The following is a 24,869-nucleotide window of genomic DNA, read 5'->3' as shown; positions in this document are numbered from 1 at the left end:
AGTGTCTATGCAGATTAACCATGGGGAAATTACAGAGTTACAGGGATAAAGTAGGAGTTGGGTCTGAGTGAGATGTTCTTTGGATGGTTGGTGTGGACTCGATGGACCAAATGGCCTGTTTCCACACTGTATTCTATGATGATATATGGCAAGTATTTATATTTGGAGGACCATACAAGTGTGAGGCAATGATCATCTCTAAGGAGTCAGAATTTAACCACATTGATATTCCCTGCAATTACGATTGCTGAACCCCATCAATATACTTGGAGCTGCCATTTATAAGAAACTCTACTGAACAAGTCTCAGAAATACTATGGAAATTAGAGCACATCGGCTGCTTGCTGCATTAACTAGTCTATCCTCTTCATTCTACAAATCTTTGGCATACTTAAAAAGACAGAAGTCAGAAATGTGATGGAATATTCTCCAAATGTAACAATATCCAAGAAGCCCGACGACAACCAGGACACAGTAGTCCATCTTATCAAGAACCAACCATCTTAAACACCCACTCCCTCTGCCACCAGCATGCCAAGGTTTCAGCGCATACTACAAGGCTCTCATCAGACAGCAACTGGAATATTGAGAGCAATTTTGGGCTGTGTATCAAAGAATGGAGGCTGAGGGGGTGATAGAGAGGAGTTGGGATTTGGGTTTGATTCAGATAACCGTCTGTGTGGGGTTTGCACTTTCTCTCCACGTTTGCGTGTATTTCTGCCGGGTGCTCCAGTGTCCTCCCAGAGTCCAAAGATTGGGTGGGCTAAATCATCCGTAGTGTCTAGGGATGTGCAGGCTAGGTGGATTAGCCCTGACAAATGCAGAATTATGGGGATTGGGTAGGGGCTGGATCTGAGTGGGTGCTTTTCAGAGGGTCAGTGCAGACTTGATGGGCTAAACGGCCTTCTACTGCACTGATAAGGATTCTATGATTCTATTCCAACATAATGTCCAAATCATAGATCCCAACTTGGACATACATCATTTTTATTTCATTGTTACAGGGTATGAATCCTGGAATATATATGTGAATACTTTCATCTTTTGGACTGCTAGAATTCAAGAAGAAAGCTCACTACAAGGACAACTACAATTGATAAATAAAGGGGAAAAAACTGGAGACCAATATTTAACAGACATTTGGATGGTATGTGAATAGGAAAGGTTTAGAGTAACATGGGCCAAACGCAGTCAAGTGAGACAAGTTTGGTTTAGGAAACCTGGTCGGCATGGACAAGTTGAATGGAGGGTCTGTGCGTATGATTCTATAATTAAGTTTGAAAAACACATATGAAAGATTTTACAAAGCATAAAACAGAAGGAGCAATGGGGCAATGGTAACATCACTGCATTAATAATCCATTGTTCCAAATTAGCATTCTCAGGACACTGATTCAAATCTAACCATGGATGATCGTGACCTTTGAATTCAATAAAATTATAAGGTAAACAATTAGTGAACACATAACTATTATCACAAATACCCAACTGGTTCACTGAGGTCTTTTAGGGAAAGAAATTTGCTATTACTACCTGGTCAGGCATACACACAACTCCATATCCAAGACAATATGGTTAACTCTTTACTGACTTCATATACTTGCCAAGGTGTCACTTAAACATTGCTATTTTATCTATTTCTACAATCTCCTCTAACAGCACATTACACACAAGGTGATAGGTGCCTGTAAGAAATCTGCCTCATCTCCTTCAAACTTATGTTGATGGAAGTGTACTTATCCAGGCAAGTGGAGGGGTTTTCCATAACACTCCTGACTTGGACCTTGGAGGTGGCAGACAGGCTTTTGGGAATCAGGAACAGAATTGTTCATTGCATGATTCCTAGCTTTTCACCTGTTCTTTCGGTCACAATATTTATATGGCTAGTCTGTTTCATTTTCCGGTCAATGGTAATCCCTAGATATTTATAATGGGGACTCAGCTACGGCAATGTCATTGAATGTCAAACGGTAATTAGTTAGATTCACTCTTGTTAGAATTGGTCATTGCCTGGAACCTTTGTCAAGAATAGTCCCTGTCACCTTACTTCTGGAATTCAACTCTGTTCATGTTTGAACCAAGCGTGTAATGAGATCAGGAGTTCAGTAGCCCTAGTGAAGCCCAAACGAATTTCAATTCAGTAAATTGATATCTGGAATGGAAAACTAATTTCACAGTTCCCATTTTGGGACTATCAATTATAGTTTAAAAATTCAGTTGCTTCATTAGTGTCTTTGAGGGAAATAAATCTTCTATCTTTACTTAGTCTAGTCTAGTCTAGCCTAGCCTAGCCTAGCCTAAATGTGATTCCAGAAACAAGTGACTGACTCTTAACTGCCAGGTTCGGCTTGACTACGACAGCAGGCACCTTGATAACAACAAGCAAAAGGGTGTTTTACAGATATTGTATTGAAATAAGTTTCAACTTATCCAGGATTTTCTAGCTGTCATTGTGCCTCAGCAAATGCCTCAGCAACTAATAGCAGCAAATCAGAATCAAGGTGATGGTTTACAGTTGGAAGTGGCCTGTCTCTGCAATCAATGTACATTGAGGTAATGTTTACATAATGACATGTAGGGAAGATGCAAAAGAGGACAACAGTAGTACAGCATTGGAAAAGACAATGCAGTCCACACCCGTCAGGCCATGGAGAAGTTCCAACACTCATCATCAGTCACTCAAATATCTTATCCAAATTTCCCTCAAAAATTTCCCTATGCTGTCTGTCTTCCTCAATACTGCATTTCACATGTTCACCATCAAAATCTAGATGAGCTTCTTTCAATAGAGAACCAGTTACAGATCAAGATAGGGCTGCATAGACTTTGTAAGTTCCTTAAGTCTCAGGCAAAATCACTGGTAAAAATGAGGCCACCTGGGTAGAGTCCAGAAATAGAAAAAGGGCAATTACCTTACTGGAAGTATGCCAGACACCCCCCAACAGACTGTGGGAGACAGAGGAGCAGATTTGTAGGCAAATCACAGAAAGGTGTGAGAGAAACAGGATTTAGTTGTAGAGGGCTTCAATTTTTGTAATATTAACTGAAATCACCTTTGTGTGAAAGGATTAGATGGGATGAAACTTTTCAAGTGCATCCTGTAGACCTTTTTGTGCCAGCACATAGTCCGACTTGAGATGGGACAGTGCTGAACCTAACCCTAAAAGAATGAAGCCAGTCAAGTGGTTAAAGTTTCAATGGGAGAGCACTTTGGGAATAGTGACAATAACTAAGTTTCAAAGTCATTATGGAAAGGGATAAGGATAGTGCAAAAGTTAAGTATCTGAATTGGGGGAAAGCTGATTTTAATATCATTAGACAGGATCTGGCAAACATAAGCTGGGAGCAGCTACTTGCAGGCAAGTCTACATTTGGGAAGTGGGAGGCTTTCAACAGTAGTGAAAATTCAGGGCCAGCATGTCCCTCCAACAGTGAAGGGCAAGAACAGGAAGTCCAGGGAACTCTAGATGTCAAAGGATATTGAGAGTTTCGTAAAGAAAAATAAGGAAACACATGTCTCTTCAGGCACTTCAAAAATATGGAGAATGTAGGAGGCTACTTAAATAGGAAATTAGGAGGGCAAAGGATCACGAAATATCATTGGCAACTGGGATGAAGAAAAACCCTAAGGCTTTTTATAACTATATTAAAAGTAAGGAGGATTACCAGAGAAACGGTGGGACCTATTAGAGACCAAAAGGGGTAACCTGTGCACGCAGTCAATGGATGTGGGTGAGGTCTTAAATGAATACTTCTCATCTATACATTGTAGTCAGGAATTGCAGTTAGAAAGATGAGGTTCTAAAAAAATTAAGATGAAGAAGGAGGAGGATTTAGATGTTTTAGCAGGCATTTATGTGCATAAATCCCTAGGACCCGAGACATATCCCAGGCTGTTTTGGGAGGTGATTGCTGGAGCTCTACTCGATATATTTAATACTTTGCTAGCCACAAGTGAAGTGGTGGATGACTGAGAAAAGCTAATATGATTCCTTTGTTCAAGAAGGGCAGCAGGAATTGGCCATGTAATTACAGACTAATTAGTCTGTTGTTAATGGTAGGAAAATTATTGAAAAAGATTCTGAAAGATAGAATTAATCAATACTTGGAAAAGCAGGGATTAATCAGGGATACTCAACAGTGATCTATTGGAAGATCCTGTCTGACTAATTGAGTTTTTTGAAGGCATGACTACATATATTGATGAGGGTAACACAGTCGATATGGCTTACATGGACTTTAGTAAGGCCTTTGAAAGGTTCCAATTGGAAGGCTGATCCAAAAGAAAAGAACCCATGGAATCCAAGGCAGTTTGACAAACTGGCAAAACCGGCTTACAAACAAGAGGCAGAGGGTGTTGGTGGATTTTTTTTGTAAATGGAAGCCTGTGACAAGCAATGTACCACAAGGATCAGTGTTGGGTCCCTTGCTATTTATTATGTAAATTAATGACTTGAATGGGAATGTAGAAGGTAAAATTACTAAATTTGCAGATGATAAAAAAAATTGGAGTTGTTGTCAATAGTGAGGACTGTCTCAGCCTACAATCTGATATTGACCATTGGTAAATTGGACAGAACAATGGCAGATGAAATGTAATCCTGGTAAGTGTGAGGGATGCATTCTGGGAGATCTAATAATGGAAGGGTACATACAATGAATGTTAGAGCTGCAGGGTGTACTGAGGAACAAAGGGACCTCAGTGTACAATTCCACAGATTCTTGACAGTGTCAGCACAAGTAGACAAGATGGTGAAAAAGGCATGTGGATGCTTGCCTTAATTGGCTAGGACATAGAATTTCAGACCAAGTAAGTCTTGTTATGACTTTATAAAACATAGGTTAAGCCACTGATGGAATACTGTGTGCAGCTCTGGTTATCACACTATCTGAAGGATGTGATTGCACTGGAGAGGGTGCAGAGGAGGTACACCAGCATGTTGCCTGGGCGGAAAAGTCTCAGATATGAGGAGAGGCTGGATAGGTTTGGTCTGTTTTGTTTGGAGCAAAGGAGGCTTTTGTGTTGGGGGAGTGGGGAGATCTGATTGAGGGATATAAGAATTGACAAACACATTCACATTAGATCATGAGAATCTCTTCCTCATGGCAGACATGTCTAAAACCAGAGGGCATAAATGTAATGTGAGGAGCATGTACAGACATGTTGAAAAAGACAAGAGAAAGCTTACTTTTGTCAGAGTCGCATAGGATTTCATTTGTGACTTTTCAGATCAGCTTCAACATTATTGCAGAGACAGAACCCACGATTGGAGGCTTTCAAACATTCTAAGTTCTTTGAAAGATGAGCATGAATTCAGGAGGCACAACATATGCAAGGAGGTAACTTCAACCCTATAGTCGTGATGGAATTATTTTTCAGATACTGGATAGAAGGAAACTGACAGGCAAACAAAAGACAGCAAAGCATTTTTACATTGTAATCAAACTTTCAAAGGTTGAAGGAGGAGGGCAGGTTAGAGTTAAGGTAATCACTTGCAACTTGAAGGTCAAGTATACTAAGGATAACTGCCATCATCATCCCAAGGACTGAGATAGGGTCTGTACGTAATCATACAAAAATGAGGATAAGGATGCCAGCTGCTTCTGTACGCCAAGTAAGCATTTCTCTGGCTGCAAGATTCATGCTGAAACTGTCTGGAACTTGACTCCCATTGAGGAGATATACTGAGGAAAGTTCTATTTAGAAATTTTCCATGTTTACCAAAAGGCTCAAAATGACTGAAATGGAGCTTATTACATAGTTCTTCAGACTCTTTTTTTTTGTGTGTTCTCATCAGTTGGCTGTCTGGAAAGGGTAGAGATGAAGCCCTTTCAGATTCAGGTGTTCAACTTCAGAGGAAACGATGGAAGGACGAAAAACCAAAGACCAATATTTTGCACCAGCGTAATGTACTTTCTATCTGGAAAATATTTTTTGAGAGTCTTCCATATGCCTAACTGAAAGGGCTAGTCATCGGCATCTTTGATACCTTTTGGGCATTCTGCCTGAATGATTGTGGGCGACATGTCTGCCTCGAATTTTCCTTTCCAAGAAGCTTGTCCAGAAAATGCTGCAAATCCAGTCCATTTGTAAAGACTAGACAGCATGAAAAGGGATGTTTCTAACACTGACTTAGCTGAACGATATCTACGTCTCAACCTAAAACATCTTCATACATTGGACTGAGGATGTAAAAAATACCCACTAAGATGATCATTGGCAAAATAAGTTTACTCTCCATTGATTATTAGGATGTGGAAGGCAAATAAAACCTTTAAAACAGTGTTAGAAAGTAGATATAATATGGAGTACATTTTCATTAATTGTAATCAGCTAATTTTGATTTATAATGTGTATAATCTAGAGCAGTTCATTCAAACAGGTTTCTCATAACATTATCCATGTTCTGCTGGGCTTGCTTTTCTTAAAAACCTTGTTTACCTACCAGGTGCCCAAATAATTTGTTATGAAACGTGAATTTCTGCAGACTTTCATACTTAAAGTTTGGATATCTACATTTAAGCCTCAATAAGCAAAACAAAAAGCATTGGTATTTGAGATACTGTAGACTTGAAATTATTTGATTATAAATGAAGCATATATACTGAAGCTCTAATTAGAATCTGCAGAATTTATTCCTGGGCAAGCTTTTCTTGCACAAACTGAGGCGGTGACTCTAGAAAAGTCATTAGATTGCTATAATTTGTTTTGTAGCTCAGGTACTAAATTTCAGCATAAATCTGCTAGAGGTTTCCCAAACCTCTAAAAGAATACTATGCCAATTTGACTCACTTGGTAGCAACTTTGTTTCTCAAAGTCAAAAGGCTGCAGGTTTTAGTCCCACTTTGCACAGGGAACTACCCTTCAATGCAATACTATCGTTGGGTAAACACATGTTATCCTACATTACTGTTTACAGGAAGATTATTTCCATTGTCACGGCCAATATTTTCCCCTCAACTAACACCAGCAAAAATGTTAACTGGTTGGTTAGCCCAATGCTGGGACTATTCAAAATAGTAAACAAATTAATCTGCACAGCAACAAGTGGATACATTGCAAAGGATTTTTATTATATTGAAGTGTTTATAAAAAGGGAGATGTGACTCGGTGCTATATATCAAACTCTGCTGTTCCATTTCCAACATCAATTATCTTTAACTAAGATGAGTATATGAACAACTTCGATGCAAATTTACTTCAGGTAGAAACCTTCAGCTGAGAAAAATAAAAGAGATGCATTTACGAATTTATACTGGATTTAAATCCAGGACCCAATTCTTCAAGGTGTATTTGATAGGATGCCCCCAAAATATCCATACATCTGAGCTTTCTCTCTTTCAGGATGATTCATCAATTTGGCTTGGACAGCACAGAATCATACATTTAGTTTTGAGCTTGTAAATATGCCAGAATCTAGCATGTGTTACTTGCAGAAATTGATTTTCTCAGTTCTTTCTGATTCTGACAGAGACTGTATTATTATAATTCAGCAAAGTTATACCTCAGTCTCACTCACAAAGCTTCAAGGACAGGTTGGAATTAATGCTAAAATGTGTCTCTATTCATGCATGGATGACGGAGTCATTGCCTAGGCAGGTATTAGCATTCCTAATTGCCCTGGATCTGTTTCATGAACAGCTATAGTCCTTGGATGTAGAAAGACTGGATTGTGACCCAGCAATAGTTAAGAAATGGCAATGTTGTTCCACAGGATGTGTGAGAGACTTGGAGTGAATATTGAAGATGGTATTCCCATGCATTTGCTGTCTTTATCTTTCTACATTATAGAGATTGTGGATTTGGAAGGTGCTGTTGAAGCAGTACTGCTTATAGTATGAACTGCTGTTAAATGTGCATTGGTGGTGAAAGGAGTGAATTTTGGAGGTGGCAACAGAATGTCACATAAATAGTTTCTTTCTGCTGGATGGTTTCAAATTCGTTGACGGTGAAAACATCCAGTCAAGTAGAGACCATTTCATCACACCCCTGATTAGAGCCTTGTAGACTGTGAGCAGACCTTGGGGAGACAGGTGTGTTAGTCAATGTAGAATTCCTAATCTTTGATCTGCTCTAGGAGCCACAGTATTTTTATGGCTGGTCAAATTAAGTCTCTGGTCAATGGTAACCCCTCTCCCCAGAATAATAATAGTAGAGGTTCAGCAATGGCGATGCCACTGAATGTAAAGATGACTATTCCCTCGCTGGATGACTATTTCCAGCAAGGGAATAGTCATCACTCTGCACTTGTGCAGAATGAATGTTATTTGTCAGTGATTCAAGTCCAGGATGTTGAAGATCTTGGTGTATAAAAACACTTAGGAAATAGGAGCAGGAATAGGCCATTCATCCCTATAAGCCTGCTCCACCATTTAATGACTATGGCTGATCAAACACTTACAGTCACAGAGATATACAGCACAGAAACAGACCCTTAGGTCACTTCAATGCTTTTCACTCACACAATCCCTGTTATGAATGTGTAGAAGTGTACTGTACCTTTAACAAAATTAAAAGCTAGCAGAACTAAGAGTTCTGAACAAGACACAATGTAACCTTTTGGTCCAGCTAGAGTAGCTGGTTGCCTGGAGACAAAAACAAAATTTGAATTCGGTCAATCAATTTAAATTATACCCCCCCAAAAAAAAAACCAAACTCCAATCAGGTTTGCATTTAGTATATTGACAATATTAAAAGCCAATGACACAATCCAATCCTTTGTAGGTATAAGACCAGGAAAAATGAACAGTTGGGGAGAACTGCCAAAAGGCCAACAGATGTAGATTGCTATTAAGAACTCTCTGAGAGGTACCTGTCAAGAGAAAGAGTTTGCACAGAGACAAAAACATTAACAAGGACCTGGAGAGCAAATCTACAGAGGAAGATACAAAGGGAAGATTCAACAGCTGCCTGTTTTTAAAATTTGAGTTTTTGGTAAATCTTAACCAGGGGCTTTGTTAGACTAGTATTATTAAAAGGGAAAGTAAAGGATAGGTTAGGAGGAAGGAGTTGTAAATAGTTGTTACTTAATTATTCTCTTAGACTTTTAAGTAAAAATAAAGTTGTTAAATTTTACTTTAAAAATAGTTCTTGGCCTCTCGAATTTTCAGATTACCACATGGGATAAATCTTTTCTGTGTTGTTCGTTTAAAATTAGCAGAAGGAGTTTACCCTGTGTCATAACAAACCCTTTACAGCACTGATAATCAAAAGATTATCAATGTCTACTTAAAACATACTTAAAGACTTAGCTTCCACAGCCTTTGGGGTAGACAATTCCAAAGATTTCCAACCCTTTGAGTAAAAGACAAACAAACAAACAAATCTCCTAAGTGACATCTCCCTTATTTTCAAATTGTGCCCAGTTTCTAGAATCCCTGACCAAGGGAAATATTGTCCCTCTATCTACCCTGTCTATTCCTTTAATTATTTTGTGGGTTTCAATGAGTCTGTCATATTCTTCAAAACTCCAGATAATACAAGCCCAGTTTTCCCAATCTTTCTTCACAGGACAGTCCTACCATCTTGGAAACAAGTTGGTAATTTTTTGTTACATTCCTTCTATGGCAATATCATCTTTCTTGAGATAAGGAATACTAACACTGCTCACAATATCAAGAGTGTGGTGCTTGAGAAGCACTGGTCAGGCAGCATCTGAGGAGTAGGAGAATCAACTTTTCGGGCAACGATTCATCAGGAATCTTAGCCCTCATCAGCCCTCCAACATTTGCAGCCCTCACTTTCTCCTACTGCTCACAATATTCCAGGTATGGGGTAAAAACAATGACTGCAGATGCTGGAAACCAGATTCTGGATTAGTGGTGCTGGAAGAGCACAGCAGTTCAGGCAGCATCCAAGTAGCTTCGAAATCGACGTTTCGGGCAAAAGCCCTTCATCAGGAATTTCTGATGAAGGGCTTTTGCCCGAAACGTCGATTTCGAAGCTACTTGGATGCTGCCTGAACTGCTGTGCTCTTCCAGCACCACTAATCCATATTCCAGGTATGGTCTAACCAAGGTCCTATTCAACTGGAGCAAGAGTTCTTTGCTCCTGTACTCAAAACTCTTGTAATAAAGGCCAACATTCCATTAACCTTCCTAAGACCTAGCTGAACTTATGTGTCACCCCTCATTGACAAGGTCACCCCAGTCCCTTTGCATTATGTACACTTTTCAACCTCTCACCATTTATGAAATACTCTGCGATCTGTTCTTCCTACCAAAGTGGACAGTCTCATTTTCCATAATATAGTCAGTCTGCCATGTTCTTGCTTGTCCAAATCTTCCTGAAAACATGCTACATCTCTCTCACAACAACTCATTCCCGCTTAGATTTGTGTCATCTACATATTTGAAATCAATATGGTCCCATGCCCAAATTATTAATATTGATTATGAACAGCTGGGGCCCAAATACTAATCCTTGTGGTACCCAATTAGGTACAGTCTGCCAACAGAAGAATTTATTCCTGCTGTCTTCTGTGTTAGCCAATCATTAACCCATGCCAGTACATTACCTCCTATAATGTGCTTTAACTTTGCAAAAAAGAAACCTCGTGTGGGGCAGCTTATCAAACAACTCTGAAAATCCAGATAAACTATGTTCATTGAATCCTCTATCAATTTTGTAACATCCTCAAAACATATCTAATAAGCTTGTCAAATGTGATTTTCTATTTGCAAATTTATGCACTCTTTTTATTCATGTCTCCTTTTTTTTTTACATTCTTTACATTTGGGAAATTGCTGAAATATACCACAGTTGCAAGCCGAACAAGGTTTATTGTGCCCTTTTCCTGTCCCTCTCCCTTCTTTCTTAAAAAGTGGGGTAACATTTGCAAACTTTAAATCTGCAGAAATTACTGCAGGTTCGATAGAATTTTGAAAGATGATCACCAGTACATCGATGATTTTTATAGGCACTTCCTTAAATACTCTGGTTTATAGGCTCTTGGGGATTTACCAACTTTCAACCCTATTAATATCTCCAGTACAACTTTCTGATTTGTACAATTTCCTTCAACTTGTCATTTTCTTCAGTCATACAAAATCTATTTTTCAAAAGAATATATATTCTATAACTTGGCATCCATAGACTTTGTGGTGGAGAATTCCGCTGGCTCAGTGTCCCCTGACTGAAGTAATTTCTCCTAATTTCAATCCAAAATGGTCTCCCGCAAATCCTAAGACTATGTCTCTTTGTCTAGAACACCCAGTCATAGGAAACATCATCCCTGCATCCAGACAATCCAAACCTATCAGAATTGTATATGTTTCATTGAGATCCCCTTTTATTCTTCTAAACACCTGTGCATTCAGGCAGAGTCCACCAATTTCTCCTCATGTGACAAATCTGCCATCCCAGAAGTCAGTATGGTGAATTATTGCTGCACTCCCTCTATGGAAAGTATATCTTTTCTGAGACAAGGAAATCGAAACATCAAAACTCCAGCTGTGATCACCAAGACCCTGCATCGGGCCAATCAGAATTCCTTGCGCCTGTTTGCAATCCCTCTTGTAATGAAGGCTAACCTACCAATTGCCTTTCTAACTGCTTGCTGCACACTTGTTTTCAATGACCAGTGCACAAGGAAATCCAAGTTTTTTTCTTTTATATCAACCTTTCCCAATCTATCACCATGAATACAACATTCCCTTTAAGCTGGATGGCTGCACTCCCCATTTGGCATACCAATGCTGCTCCCGGTTTCAGAAGTGGCTGCTATGCATGGGACTCGGAGGTTTATGCAGAAGAAAGAAGAGTGGCAACTTAGTATTTAAATGATACTCTGTCATTCTGTTTTTCCTTCCAAAGGAACAACTTCACATTTATCCATAAGGCCATGCAATTGCCCACTCACTTAGCTTGTCCAAAATCACCCTGAAGCCTCTTTAGGTCTTTTTTACCACTCTCAAGCCCACCCAGCTTTGTGTTGTCAGCAAATTTAGAAATACTACACTATTGGAGATCTCATTGATATGTACTATGAACAGCTGGAGCCCAGGCACTGATCCTTGCAATACCCCACAAATCATGTCCTTACACTCCAAAAGGATCCATCTATTTCCTCTATGCTAACCATTTCCAATCCAGTACATTAACACCAATTGCATTTGCTTTGATGTCGCACAATAATCTCTTATGATAGGACATTCCTAAAAACGTTCTGAAAATGCAAACACATGACACATACTCATTCTCCTTCATCTATTCTTCTAGTTACATACTCAAAAAACGCACAGTAGCTCGAGCAAACATGATTTATTTTTCATAAATCTATGTTGACTCTGTAATACCATTGGTATTAACATCCTTTGTAATAGATTCCAACATGCTCCCCACCATAGTCAGTAATTCCTGGTTGCCATCCTCTCACTTAAAAGTAGTGGGGCTTATGTTTGCCACCCTCCAACCTCCTGAAACTGTTCCAAAATCCACAGGATTCTGAAAGATGATAAACAACACACACTTTTCCATGGCCACCTCCTTTAGTATTCGGGGGTGTAGATTGTCAGGCAGAAGGAATTTATCCCATTAATTTAGTGAGCAATTTTTGTTTATAAAATATTAATTTCTTTCAAATCCTCATTTTCAAAAGACCCTTGCTTGCCTCGCACATTCGGGATATTTCTTGTGTCTTCTGTGAAGACAGAACAAAAGTAGTTTCCATTTTGAAACAAAAACAGATATGGCTGGTGAAACTCAGCAGGTCTAACCAAGTCACTGAATGTATTTAAGACAGACATAGATAGGTTCTTGATTAGTAAGTGGATAAGGGTTACAGTGAGAAGGCAGCAGAATGGGGTTGAGAAATATTTCAGCCATGATCGAATAGCGGAACAGACTCAATGGACCGATTGGGGTAATTCTGCTCCTACATCTCATGGTCTTTTTTGATGAGTCATTGAACTTGAAAAGTTAATTCTGTTTTCTCCTCACAGATGGCGCCAGACCTGTCGAGTTTCACCAACAATTTCACTTCTTATTTCAAAACAGCAACTATTTTTGTTCTGTCTTCACAGAAGAAGACACAATGAACTTCCCAGAAGTGCAAGGCAAGTAAGGGTCTTTTGCGAATGAGAAGTTGAAGAAAATTAGTATTTTTTAAAGAAGTGCTAACAAAATGGGAGTGAAAACTGAAAAATCCCCACATCAGAACTGGTTTATCCTACAACTGCATTCTTCTAGCACCTAGTTTCTTAGTGGAGCTGACTTCTTGTTGTGCACAATGATTTAATGCACTTGCTTTAAATAAAAAGCAGCCACATTTAGAAGAATTGTTCAACTTACATGGAACAAACGCTGTACTCCTGGTGCCAGTCTTTCTGCCTTTACGATCCACAGCACAGGTCTGGGAGAATTCAGCACAAATACCAAAGGCTTCTGATGGACTTCAACAGAAAAAATGGGTCTCAAATTCAATGTCACCTTTGGGGATGAAGTGAAGAAGAAATGTCATTTATTTTGTGTAGAAAGTTTGTTCTTACATGTAACATTCATTGCACAGTTTCAGGCAAGTTTCATTAGTGATACTATTGTCAATGGTTAGTCAACTAGTTATCTGCCTTCAGCTTAATTATTGATTATCTTTGTCAATGGTTAATAATTATATAAACCAGTAAAATCAATACTGCTTTCAAACAGTATTGTCTACGTAAATAAGTTAATAAATAAAATGGTCGGAAGCTTATGGAGGTCTTAGTGATGTGCGCTATGGCAAGATATGTGGCAGAATTGAATGACAAGTGCAGTAGGGCCCAACTCAAAGTCAAAATCATTTCTCTCCCATATATTATGCTTTTCACAATTGGCGTGGTGATTATCTCACAAAACAGGATGTCGGCTCCTCCATCTGCCATTTCGAGGACTAATGTCCAAGAATGTAAAAGGCAGCTCTGAACTGTCTGTGTCTACAAATTATGAAGAAATGAAGAATGCTACTGATCCAGTATTATATTTCAAACTAACTTTGTTATGAACTATTTTTCCTTCTCATTGCCAAGTTGTTCAATTTTTCACAAAACAAAATGGATGTCACTGCTCCCAGATACCTTGCTATGGTCAACGTTTCTTTCACAATCTTTACAGTTCTATAGTAAATTTTCTTATTTTGATGACCAACTCACCAAGTAGGGAACCTACAGTGTGGCATATAATTAACGTGTGCACTGGAACACAGGTAGGCCATTCAACCCCTTGAGCCTGCTCTGCCATTCAATAAGTTCATGACTGATCTGTGGCTGAACTCTATATGCATGCCTTGGGCTCCTATCCTTGGATAGCCCTGCATAATAAAAATTTGTCAATCTCAAACTTAACAATTGAATTAGTGTTAATCATCATTTGAAGAGGAGAATTCCAAACCTCCACTACTCTGCACACAGAAGTGCTTTCTAACATCTCCAACGAGTGGCCTAATTCTTTGACTATGTTCCCTGGTTCTAGAAACTTCAACCAGTGGAAATAATATCTTTACATGCCCTATCTTTCCCTGTTAATATCCTGAAGATCTCGATTAGATTACTCTTTAACCTTCTAAATTCTAGTGAATAAATGCCTAAATTGTCTAATTTCTCCTGAAGTCCAGATATCATTTTGTAAATATGGTGTTGAATTCTTCCAGGGCTAAAATATTCTTCCTAAGGTGTGGTTCCCAAATCCATTCAGAGCCCTCTTAAGTGGGGTCTAACTTAAGTTTGGTCTAACTGCAGCATAATGTCTGCATCCTTATACTCCAGCCCTTAAGATATGAAGGCTAGTATTCCATTAGCCTTCTTGATTATTTTATGCACCTTTCATGGCATTTTAAAGAGCTATGCTCCTGAACCCCTGATCTCATTGGACATCCAATATATTTAACTTTGTGTCTTTCTAGCTTAAATTTTACTAAGATGACAAAGTAGAATGCAACACCAAGAATGTATTCTGAACGTATGAAGTCGGCTACTTAAATATAGTTTTATAATATGGTAAATTGAATAATTATTACTTGCATGTTAAAACGCAAGTAAAGTATTAATGTACACTAACTATCACAGGCAAATGCCCAAGTTTTAAACTAACAACCGCATTCAAAGAAGCTGTGCTCCTTCAGCTCCTATGCTGAAAATGATACAGTATGGTCTTGGTCATCTGGCAGAAACTGTGTTACTGTGCTGTGTTTAGCTTTCAAAGATGTCCCAAAAGGCATCTGTCTGAAAAGCCTCCATTCATCCAGACAAGATCTGTCTTCTCAACTAACCATTCTCAGTGCCAGTTAGATAGTATTTTAGTAAATCAGTGAACAGCATATTACGCACTGCAAATTTAAGGCTACAGCACAACCAAATTCTGTAGTACATTCATCCCTATCAGTCACTCCCTAATATGATATTTTTGTTTACTTGATCATGAAGTTATAACCACTTAGTATTGACACCCTAAACATATTTTCTAAGTGTGACCTTAATGTACATGATCACAAGGAGTAGAGCTGTTGTGGACACTACCATGTGGAGATGAGCTTATTGGGAAGAAATCACAAGATCATGAAATAAAAGGCTTTGTAAACATTGAGGTTATTTAAAAATGTTTATTTGCTCTGTATTTGACAGAAAGAAAAACAGCATTAAGGACCTTGTTTAAATGTCTGCCTCTCACTCAAGGATTTCCAGTCGTTTTCTGCTATTTCCTATGCTCCATACATATTCTGTTTGTCTATTCTACTCAGATAATGGCAACAAAATCAGAACAAACTTTTCTTTAGAGGCCCCATAATAGACATTGTTAATGTCAAAAGGCCAAAGACAGCTGCACAAGTTTCTGTTTCCCAGGAGATGATGGTTTCATGGAAGACTGAGAATTGCCACAGCAACCAAACTATAAAAACAATTCTGAGTCAGGCCTCCAGATTCTGCTAAAGCAATTTGTATTGTATCACAAGAGCAAGACAGAAATGTTGAAAATGATCAAAGTAAACAAGGCCATTAAAATGTCATTTTGTTTCTACCTTAAAGACGACAAGTCACAACCTGGAACTGTGTTACAACAGATGAAAGCAAGTGCAACCAATTTGTAAGCTGACTGAACAGTTTCCAGTGACAAGAGACTAGTGATAAAACCCTTGGTGGATTATTCATAACAACTATTCCAAATTTACATTAATCGACTGGCTTGGAAACATTCATAGTTATATCAAGTTTCGCTGCAACACAAGCTGTCTACACTTCAACAGCTGTTGCGTGCTGAACTACAAAAACTTATTTTCAGACAAATATTTCTTTAGAAGTTATACAGAAATAAAATGTTTTAGCCATGCGGTAATGATATAAAATATCCTACATTGAAACGGTAAGGAAGACTGATGGATGTAACAAAAATCTTAAAATGTTTTTTCCTGACAATATGTTATTACTGTTTAAAAGGTATCTAACAAATGCTGATTAAATGATACCAATTGGAACATCACAAATTAAAGTTGCAAATCCATACATATCCAAACCTATTACAAAAGACTGTTTATACATAGGCATGCAGAGAAATTTACGCATTTGAAGTTTTGCTGCAGCCCAGCCAACTACAGTTTATTGTTCTTCCCTTTCAAATGTGTGACAGCATGTTTGAAAGTTCATATTTTCAAACTCACATTGTCTACTGTTTAGCCTATTTTGATAGATCCTCCAGCAGCAAGAAAACCTGTTTTTTTTATCTTCCTTCCAGTATTGCGTCTGTTCTACTTTTAATGTTTCATTTCCTCACGTTCCCCTGAGAGAACTCCTTTGCAGCCTTTTCCCTCTACCAAATGAGTCTTCTTTCTATAGCTGCTCAGCGTTGATTTTGAGTACATGGACAGTGAGGAAAGGTATACTCTAACAAAAGCAATGGACTGAATTTACAACTGATTAGAAAACAGGTTTCCTTCTGCTGATAGTGTCCTATATGATTACTGAAATTTTTTTTTTAAGAATCACAGTTGGTAAAGATGGAATGGGAGTGAAGGGTGGTCATAAGTTAAGCATGGAGCAGCAACAGACAAGGTGTTGTGACATGGTGGCTCAGTGCTTTGCACTGCTACCTCTCAGCACCTGGGTTCGATTCCACCCTTGGGTGACTGTCTGTCTTTGCACATTTTCTCAGAGTCTGCATGGGTTTCCTCCTGGTGCTCCAGTTGCCTCCCACAGTCCAAACATATTCAGGTTCAGTGGATTAGCCATGCTAAATTGTCCATAGTGTCCAGGGATGGGAAGGCTAGGTGGATTAACCATGACAAATGCAGGATTACAGGGATCTGGGTAAGATACTCTTTGGAGGATTGGTGTAGATTTGATGGGCAGAATGGTCTGCTTCCATACTGTAAGGTTTCTACGACTTAGCGGGAGGTTTGTTCACAGTACGTATTTAGGGAAGTGGCAGTGATGGGAAGTTCTGAAGATGCTTTATGGTCTTCCTTCAGATAGGAACTATTTCTAGTGTATTTCTTGGGATGCTTCACAATAATGTTGGATTGTGGGCCTACTTGTTTGATGCAGCAGTGCATCCTTCAATATCACCTTCCAAAACCCATGACCTCTACCATCTAAAAGGACAAGGGTATCAGGTCCATGGAGATATTACTACAGGTGGGGAGGGGGGGGGGGGGGGGGTGGGGGTTCTCTGAATTTACAAATGTCTGACTTATGAACACTCATACTTACAAATATGGTCCCATATTTGGGGTTTATTAATATTAAAGATTTGACATATGAACATTTCCTTGTACTTACAAATTGTGTTGTTCCAACTTGTACAGATCAACTTGAGAACTGACTCAAAAATGAATCCCATTTGCAACCCAGGGACTGCATTTTTCTCTCCAAACTACACACCATACTGACTAGGACCTAAATGGCCGTTCTTTTTCTATCACTGGATCAAGATACTAGAACTCTCTTAATAGCACTGTGGGTGTTACCTACCTTCAAGGCTTTAGTGATTCAAAGTGGTGCCTCGTTACTTTCAAGAGTAATTAGGGAAGCATTGCCCATTCTGGTCAAAGAATTTTTAAAAACACTAAATAGCTAGCACATGAATATGTCAAAAGATTTCTCTTCAGGTTCTTCAAGCTTATCCTTCATTTACTATATTTTCTTGTTACTCAATGGCCACTTCAGCAACTGGTCCATTTCACTTGCTGCAAAAACTGTGCTTTTTATATTAGATTATATTCCCTACAGTGTGGAAACAGGCCCTTTGGCCCAACAAGTCCACACCAACCCTCTGAAGAGTAACCCACCCAGACCCATTTCCCTCTGACAAATGCACCTAACACTATGGGCAATTTAGCATGGCCAATTCACCCGACCTGCACATCTTTGGACTGTAGGAGGAAACCAGAGCACTCGGAGGAAACCCACGCAGACACGGGGAGAATGTGCAAACTCCACACAGATAGTCGCCCAAGGCTGGAATCGAACCTGGGTCCCTGGTGCTGTGAGACAACAGTGCTAACCACTGAGCCACTGTGCCGCCCATATAACACTCATTTTGTGTTTTCATTGTTCCATGCACTATTTCAGCGACTGTTTATCTGAGCTTACACTGAAATTGACAGCTGGTGAACTCTTAATCGTTGATGATTGCTGTCTCAAAACCATTGGATGGCAAGAATTTTGTGATCACAAATCTTTTAAAACTTATATTACTTGCACAAACTTTGGATGCAAAAAAGTCTTCTCAAACAAATTTGGAATTTCCGATCAAGTAGCAAATGCAAACCTTGGGTGCTCCAACACTACAGTATGAATTCACCAAAGGCAATGATGGGAAATTCTGAATGTGCTTTGTAGGTTTGTAATTTTATTAGTTATGTAATTTTTAGTAGGTTTTAGGCAGAGTTCCTTGCAATCCTGAGAATACACTATTGACATTCCTCATTTCCTTTGCAACCACAATGCTTAAGCGTATTCTATGTTCAAATCCGTGCATAAAGGGGAAAGATTACTTCTGGCCTGATAAAAAAAAGATCACTAATACCTCTCAAAAAATATTAAAAGTACAGGTCATTTTTTTTCCCCCCACAGAGTATCATGACAAATGCGAGCTAAATTTCACTATTTTGAAAGCTTCAAAAGGGCTCTTATTGCTACAGAGATTTTCAAGTACTTCCTCCTGAGATGGTCCAGTGAGGTCAATTATCATCCTTCCAATGTGGAGGTTGTCAACTCTGATTAAACATATAACAGGAGGTTTCATCACATAACTGCCTAAGTATAACCCAAGTTATAGCACACGCTCAACTTCATGGTAAATGACCTTACCACAGCATTTCCCAAGCATCCCACCTCAGATATTTTCATTAAAAACTAAGGCTAATTTAAAAGGAAGCCAAACCAGAACTCTATGCAGTCCATAAACTATTTAATCATTTAGCTTGTGACCTTCAACAGTTTTTCTGCAAGTCAATTGCTCACCTTTATTTTAAAACTTCCTGAATTGTTATGAATTTTAATGGAATTCTTGTTGTTATAAATCATTTACTCTAATGTTTCATCATGACATAGATGAACCACAATCACAGTTCAAGTAAACTATACTTATTTTGGAGCTTCAGCTCACAAACATTTCTGCAAGCATTGCCACTTATCAGAAACAAAACAAACCGTCAAATTTGATATGGTCACTTATAATTTTAATGTTTTTATGATTGTTAAATTCTGTCATCAGCATTTATAGCTATAGAAATATAGGGTAGAATTTAATGCCCAATTAATGGCTTCAACCCATCGTAGCTGGTATTAAACAGTGCTGAGCAGCATATGTGAAACAGTGAGCATCAGCAGGCTCTTGGGAGTTGGAAGGGGGAACAGGATGATTTCCTTTTAAAAGCACACTGCTTGATCAATAACATTTTAATTGGTGGTGGCGGTTGTGTGGAGGAGAATAGATTAAGACTACCCACTTGCCCACATCCTGGATACTCTGTCAACCACATCTACCCTCCCCCTTAACGTCCATTAATCCCAGGTCTCTGCTACGTACAGTGTTGGCTGACAGATGCAAGTGCTGACATCAGTGCAGATGGCCAGAAACTTAGAGGCTGAAATTTCTGCCCCTATAGTCCTTACTCCAGAGGAAGCTCTGATACTGATCACTTAAGTGTCCGAGGGCCGCTTAATACCAACAGGCCTGGAATGAAGGTACCATTAGCTTCTCAGTCATTTAGCTGGCAGGCAAGACTCCTACGGCAAACATTAATTTTAACCCACTGTTATTTCCTTTCTTACAAAACCCAATGAAGGTACAAGACAGCATAGTGCTTATTTTTGATCGTCAAATTCAAATTTCACTAAGAGCTTCAGAACAGAAAATGTTGGCAATTCAAAAAGAAAAATTTCCAAAATGTGTGATCACATTTAGGAAGTTGCAGGTATATAGCCTTTTATCTTTCATGGTCTTCCACAGAAATTCAGGAAGTGCACATCTGTGATTAGATACCCTGAAAACACCAGATCATAAAACCATTGCTATAACTGGTTTTAGCAATTATTAGAAACAATAAAATTAACAGATTTCCCAACCCATTTTTTCTATTTTCCATATCAAATGCACACTATTCAAAATACTTGATCAGAAATGGCATATTTGACTATGTGAATCTAATTCAGATCAAGAATCTGTTATTGCTAACTATTACCAAATATTGGGAAAAACAGTTAACCAATTCTCTCTCCCTTCCCTCCTCAGGAACAGAAGGTATTGCAACATTTGGCTCCACAATGCTTTTTATTTGTATGCACAGAATAAAGTGAGCAAGATATGCAAGAGTTATTTTCCTTACACAGCTGTACATATTTCCAAAACATTTGACATTTAATGAAAGTTAGCAGGGAAAATAATGTCCCTTTTTGCATGTCAAGTACAAATTTCAATTGTGGAGAAACTGATTGTCATTAAAACTGGAATTCCCAAAGGTGTTATTTACATCCAAAAATTTGTTTAAAAATTATTCATTGATTCTAATATAGAATTTCAAGTAGGATAACTAAAATTTAGAAATACTGAAATGTAGTACTGGAAGTAATACAAAAATACAAACAAATCTTTCAATCATATTACAACAGAAGATGTTCTTATGGTTCACACCTATACCTTAAATTTCATACCAATATGCAACACCAGGTTGCATTGTCTGAAAATTGGAAATTTGGAAACACTCAAATTTATCCCATAGTGTATAATTTCCTGTTGAATTACAAAAGTAGTTTTAAACTATTCTATCAATGGTAATCAACCTGAGATACTGGGCAGTATTTAATGGAGAGTAGTTTAGTGGCAATTTTTAAAAAAAATTCATAGGGGTGGCACAGTGGCTAACACTGCTGCCTCACAAAGCCAAGGACCTGGATTTGATTCCACCTGTGGGGACTCTGAGTGAAGTCTGCACATTCTCCCAATGACTGCGTGGATTTCCTCCAGGTGCTCCGGTTTCCTCCCACAGTCCAAAAATGTGCAGGTTAGATAGATTTGTCATGCTGAAATTGCCCACAGTGTCCAAGGATGTACTGTCTATGTGAATTAGCCATGGGAAATGCAGAGTGATAGGGTAGGAGGGGTTGGTCTGAGTGGGATGCTCTGCAGAGGGTCAGTGTGAACTCGATGGGCTGAATGGCTTGCTTCCACACTGTTGAGAGTCTGTGATCTTCTATGATCATTCACTGGATGTGAACATCATTAGCTAGGCCAGCTTTTATTACCCTGGGGGCAGTTGAAAGTCCACCATATTGTTGTGGGTCTGAAGTCACACGTGGCTAGACCAGATAAGGATGGCAGTTTGCTTCCCTACAGAACGTTAGTGAACCGGATGGATTTTTCCAACAATCAGCAACTGTTTCATGGTCATCATTAGACTCTTAATCCTAGATTTTGTTTTAAGTTGAATTTAAATTCCACCATCGGGATTTAAACTCAGATAGTCAGAACATTTCCTGAGTTTTTGGATTAATAGCCTAATGATAATACCACTGCCAGGAATGGCTGCATTGCACACTTTTCACTGTACCCCTGGACTGGAGTATACGTGACAATAAAACCTAAATCTAATATCATTGCAAATCTCCTCATCCCAGAGGAATATCAATGGAATCAAGAGTACATCAAGTGGGCATTATTTGTTCACTTATGGAGCTCAGTTAAATTATGGTGAGAAGGCTGTGGGCATTTCTGACCAGACTTAGACCATAGGAAATAGGAACAGGAGTAGCCATTCAACTCCTCCAGCCTGCTCTGCCATTCAATAGGATCACGGTTGATCTGGCATTCCTCACGTCTACTTTCCAGCTCTTTCCCTGAACAATGTGGTGAGATCCACTCGATTAAATGGCCTTGCAACCAAACCTGCACGAGGGCAAGATATTAAATTTTTCGAAGTGAATCCAATTTTACTTCTTCACAAATGTTGCCTGGTATGCTTAGCATTTCCAGTGCTTTCTAGAAATTGCAGCATTTATTTTGTGTCATTACTGATTCTGGATTGTAAGGTATATACTACTCAACTTAAATGATGTCATCAAACCTATTCATGATAGGAGCAATGCCACTCCAAGTTGAGTTGTGTACATCTGTGTAGCTTTGAACAGTAATGCTAAACTGGGACATGAAAACATTTCCAGAGAGAGCACCTCAGCCTTTTATAACTGGAACTGATCTTTCACTATAAATTATTAACTAAGGGTTAATGTAATAAATATTTCAAAATGAATTAAAACTGATTAATTCAAACTATGTGATACAAAATATCTTAGATAATCACAATTTAAGTTACTTGTACTCCCAAAACCTTTCAGCTATGAAAAATTTGCTAACCTCTATGCAGTTTCAAGGGGGGAGGTTAAAAGTTTCAGGAAATGTATTTTTAAATTTTACCATAAATTTAAATTGTCATCTTTATCAGGCTGATGCATTTACTGATCTACTCCAAGTAGATCAACCCACAGAAACAAACTCATCAGTGAATTACAAGACCTATGGTATAAGCTGACAGCGGTTTATCAACTGCTTTTTCTTGGCTTACATTAACAAAGGAAGAAACAAACATCAATGATTTTCATGTAGGAAATAAAAGTATGGAAAGGAATCTGTCAGCACAACTAGTTCAAAGAAAGGAATTATATTTGGAATAGATCCACGAACGTCAGAATTCTTGTATTAAATCCTGTGCCACATAGTGAAAAAAATAAGGCACTTACTATACTCGGGACATCAAGAATTCTACAGTCAAAAGTACTTTTGAAGTGTAGTTATTCTTGTAGTATAAAAGACATGCCGGCCATTTTGACCAAGGCAACAACGTAGCAATAATATGATAATCAGTTTGTATAATGTTGCTTGAGGGATAAATATTAACAAGGGTGTGAAGGATACACTCCTGCTCATCTTTTAAATAGTACCATGAGAACGTTTACATCCAGCACAGTTGGTAGCTACATGGGCCCTGAATTTCACCAAGGAGACCATCTCTGCTATGGTGAAAATGTTGGAAGACATTGAGAATTGCTTTTCGCAGGGACAGGATTAGGGGTTCACTACATTTCACATGCAGAGTTTCTGGAGGCAGTTAATCATATAAATGAGCAACAGCCACATTGAAAACAATTTTGGAGTCCCTGGAGTATGGAAATTTCTGGAGGTAAGAGTTGATCTGTTCAGTGTAATTATTTGGACAGCCAGTATTTCTTTTGGGAGGTTGAGGTGCCCTTGCTGCTACAGTCCTGGACACATTGAGGAAGAGGGATCTCCTTTGGGGAGGCTGTCTTGTCAGAGGATGGATCAGTTATCCTTCAGGACTGTTAACTGGAAAAAGAACTGTAAGGATGAATAAACCTCTTGGAATTGTCCAACTTTAACACTGGATCAACCAGTCAAGAACTCACAACTAGTCAACTAGTGTTCAGAAGTCTCAAAATGCATATTATTGAATGACTGTGCTTTCCTCAGTAGGGTGTAGTCTGTAGTCTGTAAGGTGAACAATTAGGTGATTGGAGAAAAAAAATATATTTCCATGGGTTCTTGTGGTCATTTTGTTCATTCATGGGATATTAACATATAAGGCATACTATGGTATATGAAGCCCTATAGCTTCATATTATGGCTAGGATGGCATTTATTATACATCAATAATGGACCTTGAAGAAATGGTGGTAATCAGCCTTCTCAAATTACTGCAACAGGTATAGTTAAAAATCACAACACCAGGTTATAGTCCAACAGGTTTAATTGGAAGCACACTAGCTTTCGGAGCACCATTCCTTCATCAACCACCTGATGAAGGAGCGGCGCTCTGAAAGCTAGTGTGCTTCCAATTAAACCTGTTGTATTATAATCTGGTGTTGTGTGATTTTTTTAACTTTGTACACCCCAGTCCAACACCAGCACCTCTCAATCATGACTACAATAGGCATAGGTGGTCCATGGTGCTTTACGGGAGGGAGTTCCAAATTTTGATTCAGCAAAACATTTTCAAGTCAGGATAGATGTGAGACTGAGCATCAATGAAAAGAGTGAATGTTAAAAGTGTAAAAAAGTACCAATCAAATGAACCAGATGGGTATTTACAACAATTGACAATGCTTTCATGGTCATTATTCGACTTAATGCCACCATCTGCTGTGCTGGGATCCGATCTGCACCTTATTACATGGGTATATAAAGGTTGTAAGTCTAGCAGCCATCTGCTGTCTTTGTCCTTCAAGATGGTAGAGGCTCTGGGTTGAAATGTGCTATCTGAGGAGTGTCAGGTTTGCCACATAAACTGCTGAGACATGCTGCCGATGCGATATTACTATAGCATGGAGCCTTCTTCAATAAGACCAACCTCTTGACTGTTCATTGCTATCAAACAGAGGAATGGTGATGG

The 24,869-nt window shown here is 38.7% G+C and overlaps 1 protein-coding gene across 2 annotated transcripts in view; it reads right to left on the bottom strand.

Moving 5' to 3' along the window:
• The window catches only part of tgfbr3 (transforming growth factor, beta receptor III), a 184,518-nt gene that overhangs the window by 76,662 nt on the left and 82,987 nt on the right, over positions 1 to 24,869 (bottom strand). For both annotated transcript variants that reach the window (XM_072574698.1, XM_072574697.1), the window contains exon 4: positions 13,292 to 13,429. In XM_072574698.1, coding sequence (XP_072430799.1) covers positions 13,292 to 13,429 — 138 coding nt within the window. The remainder of the gene's footprint in view (positions 1 to 13,291; positions 13,430 to 24,869) is intronic.

This window comes from Chiloscyllium punctatum, chromosome 7 (genome assembly GCF_047496795.1).
Source record: "Chiloscyllium punctatum isolate Juve2018m chromosome 7, sChiPun1.3, whole genome shotgun sequence".
NCBI lineage: Eukaryota > Metazoa > Chordata > Chondrichthyes > Orectolobiformes > Hemiscylliidae > Chiloscyllium > Chiloscyllium punctatum.
Note: the sequence above shows the minus strand (reverse complement) of the source record. Positions and strands in the feature narration are given on the sequence as shown.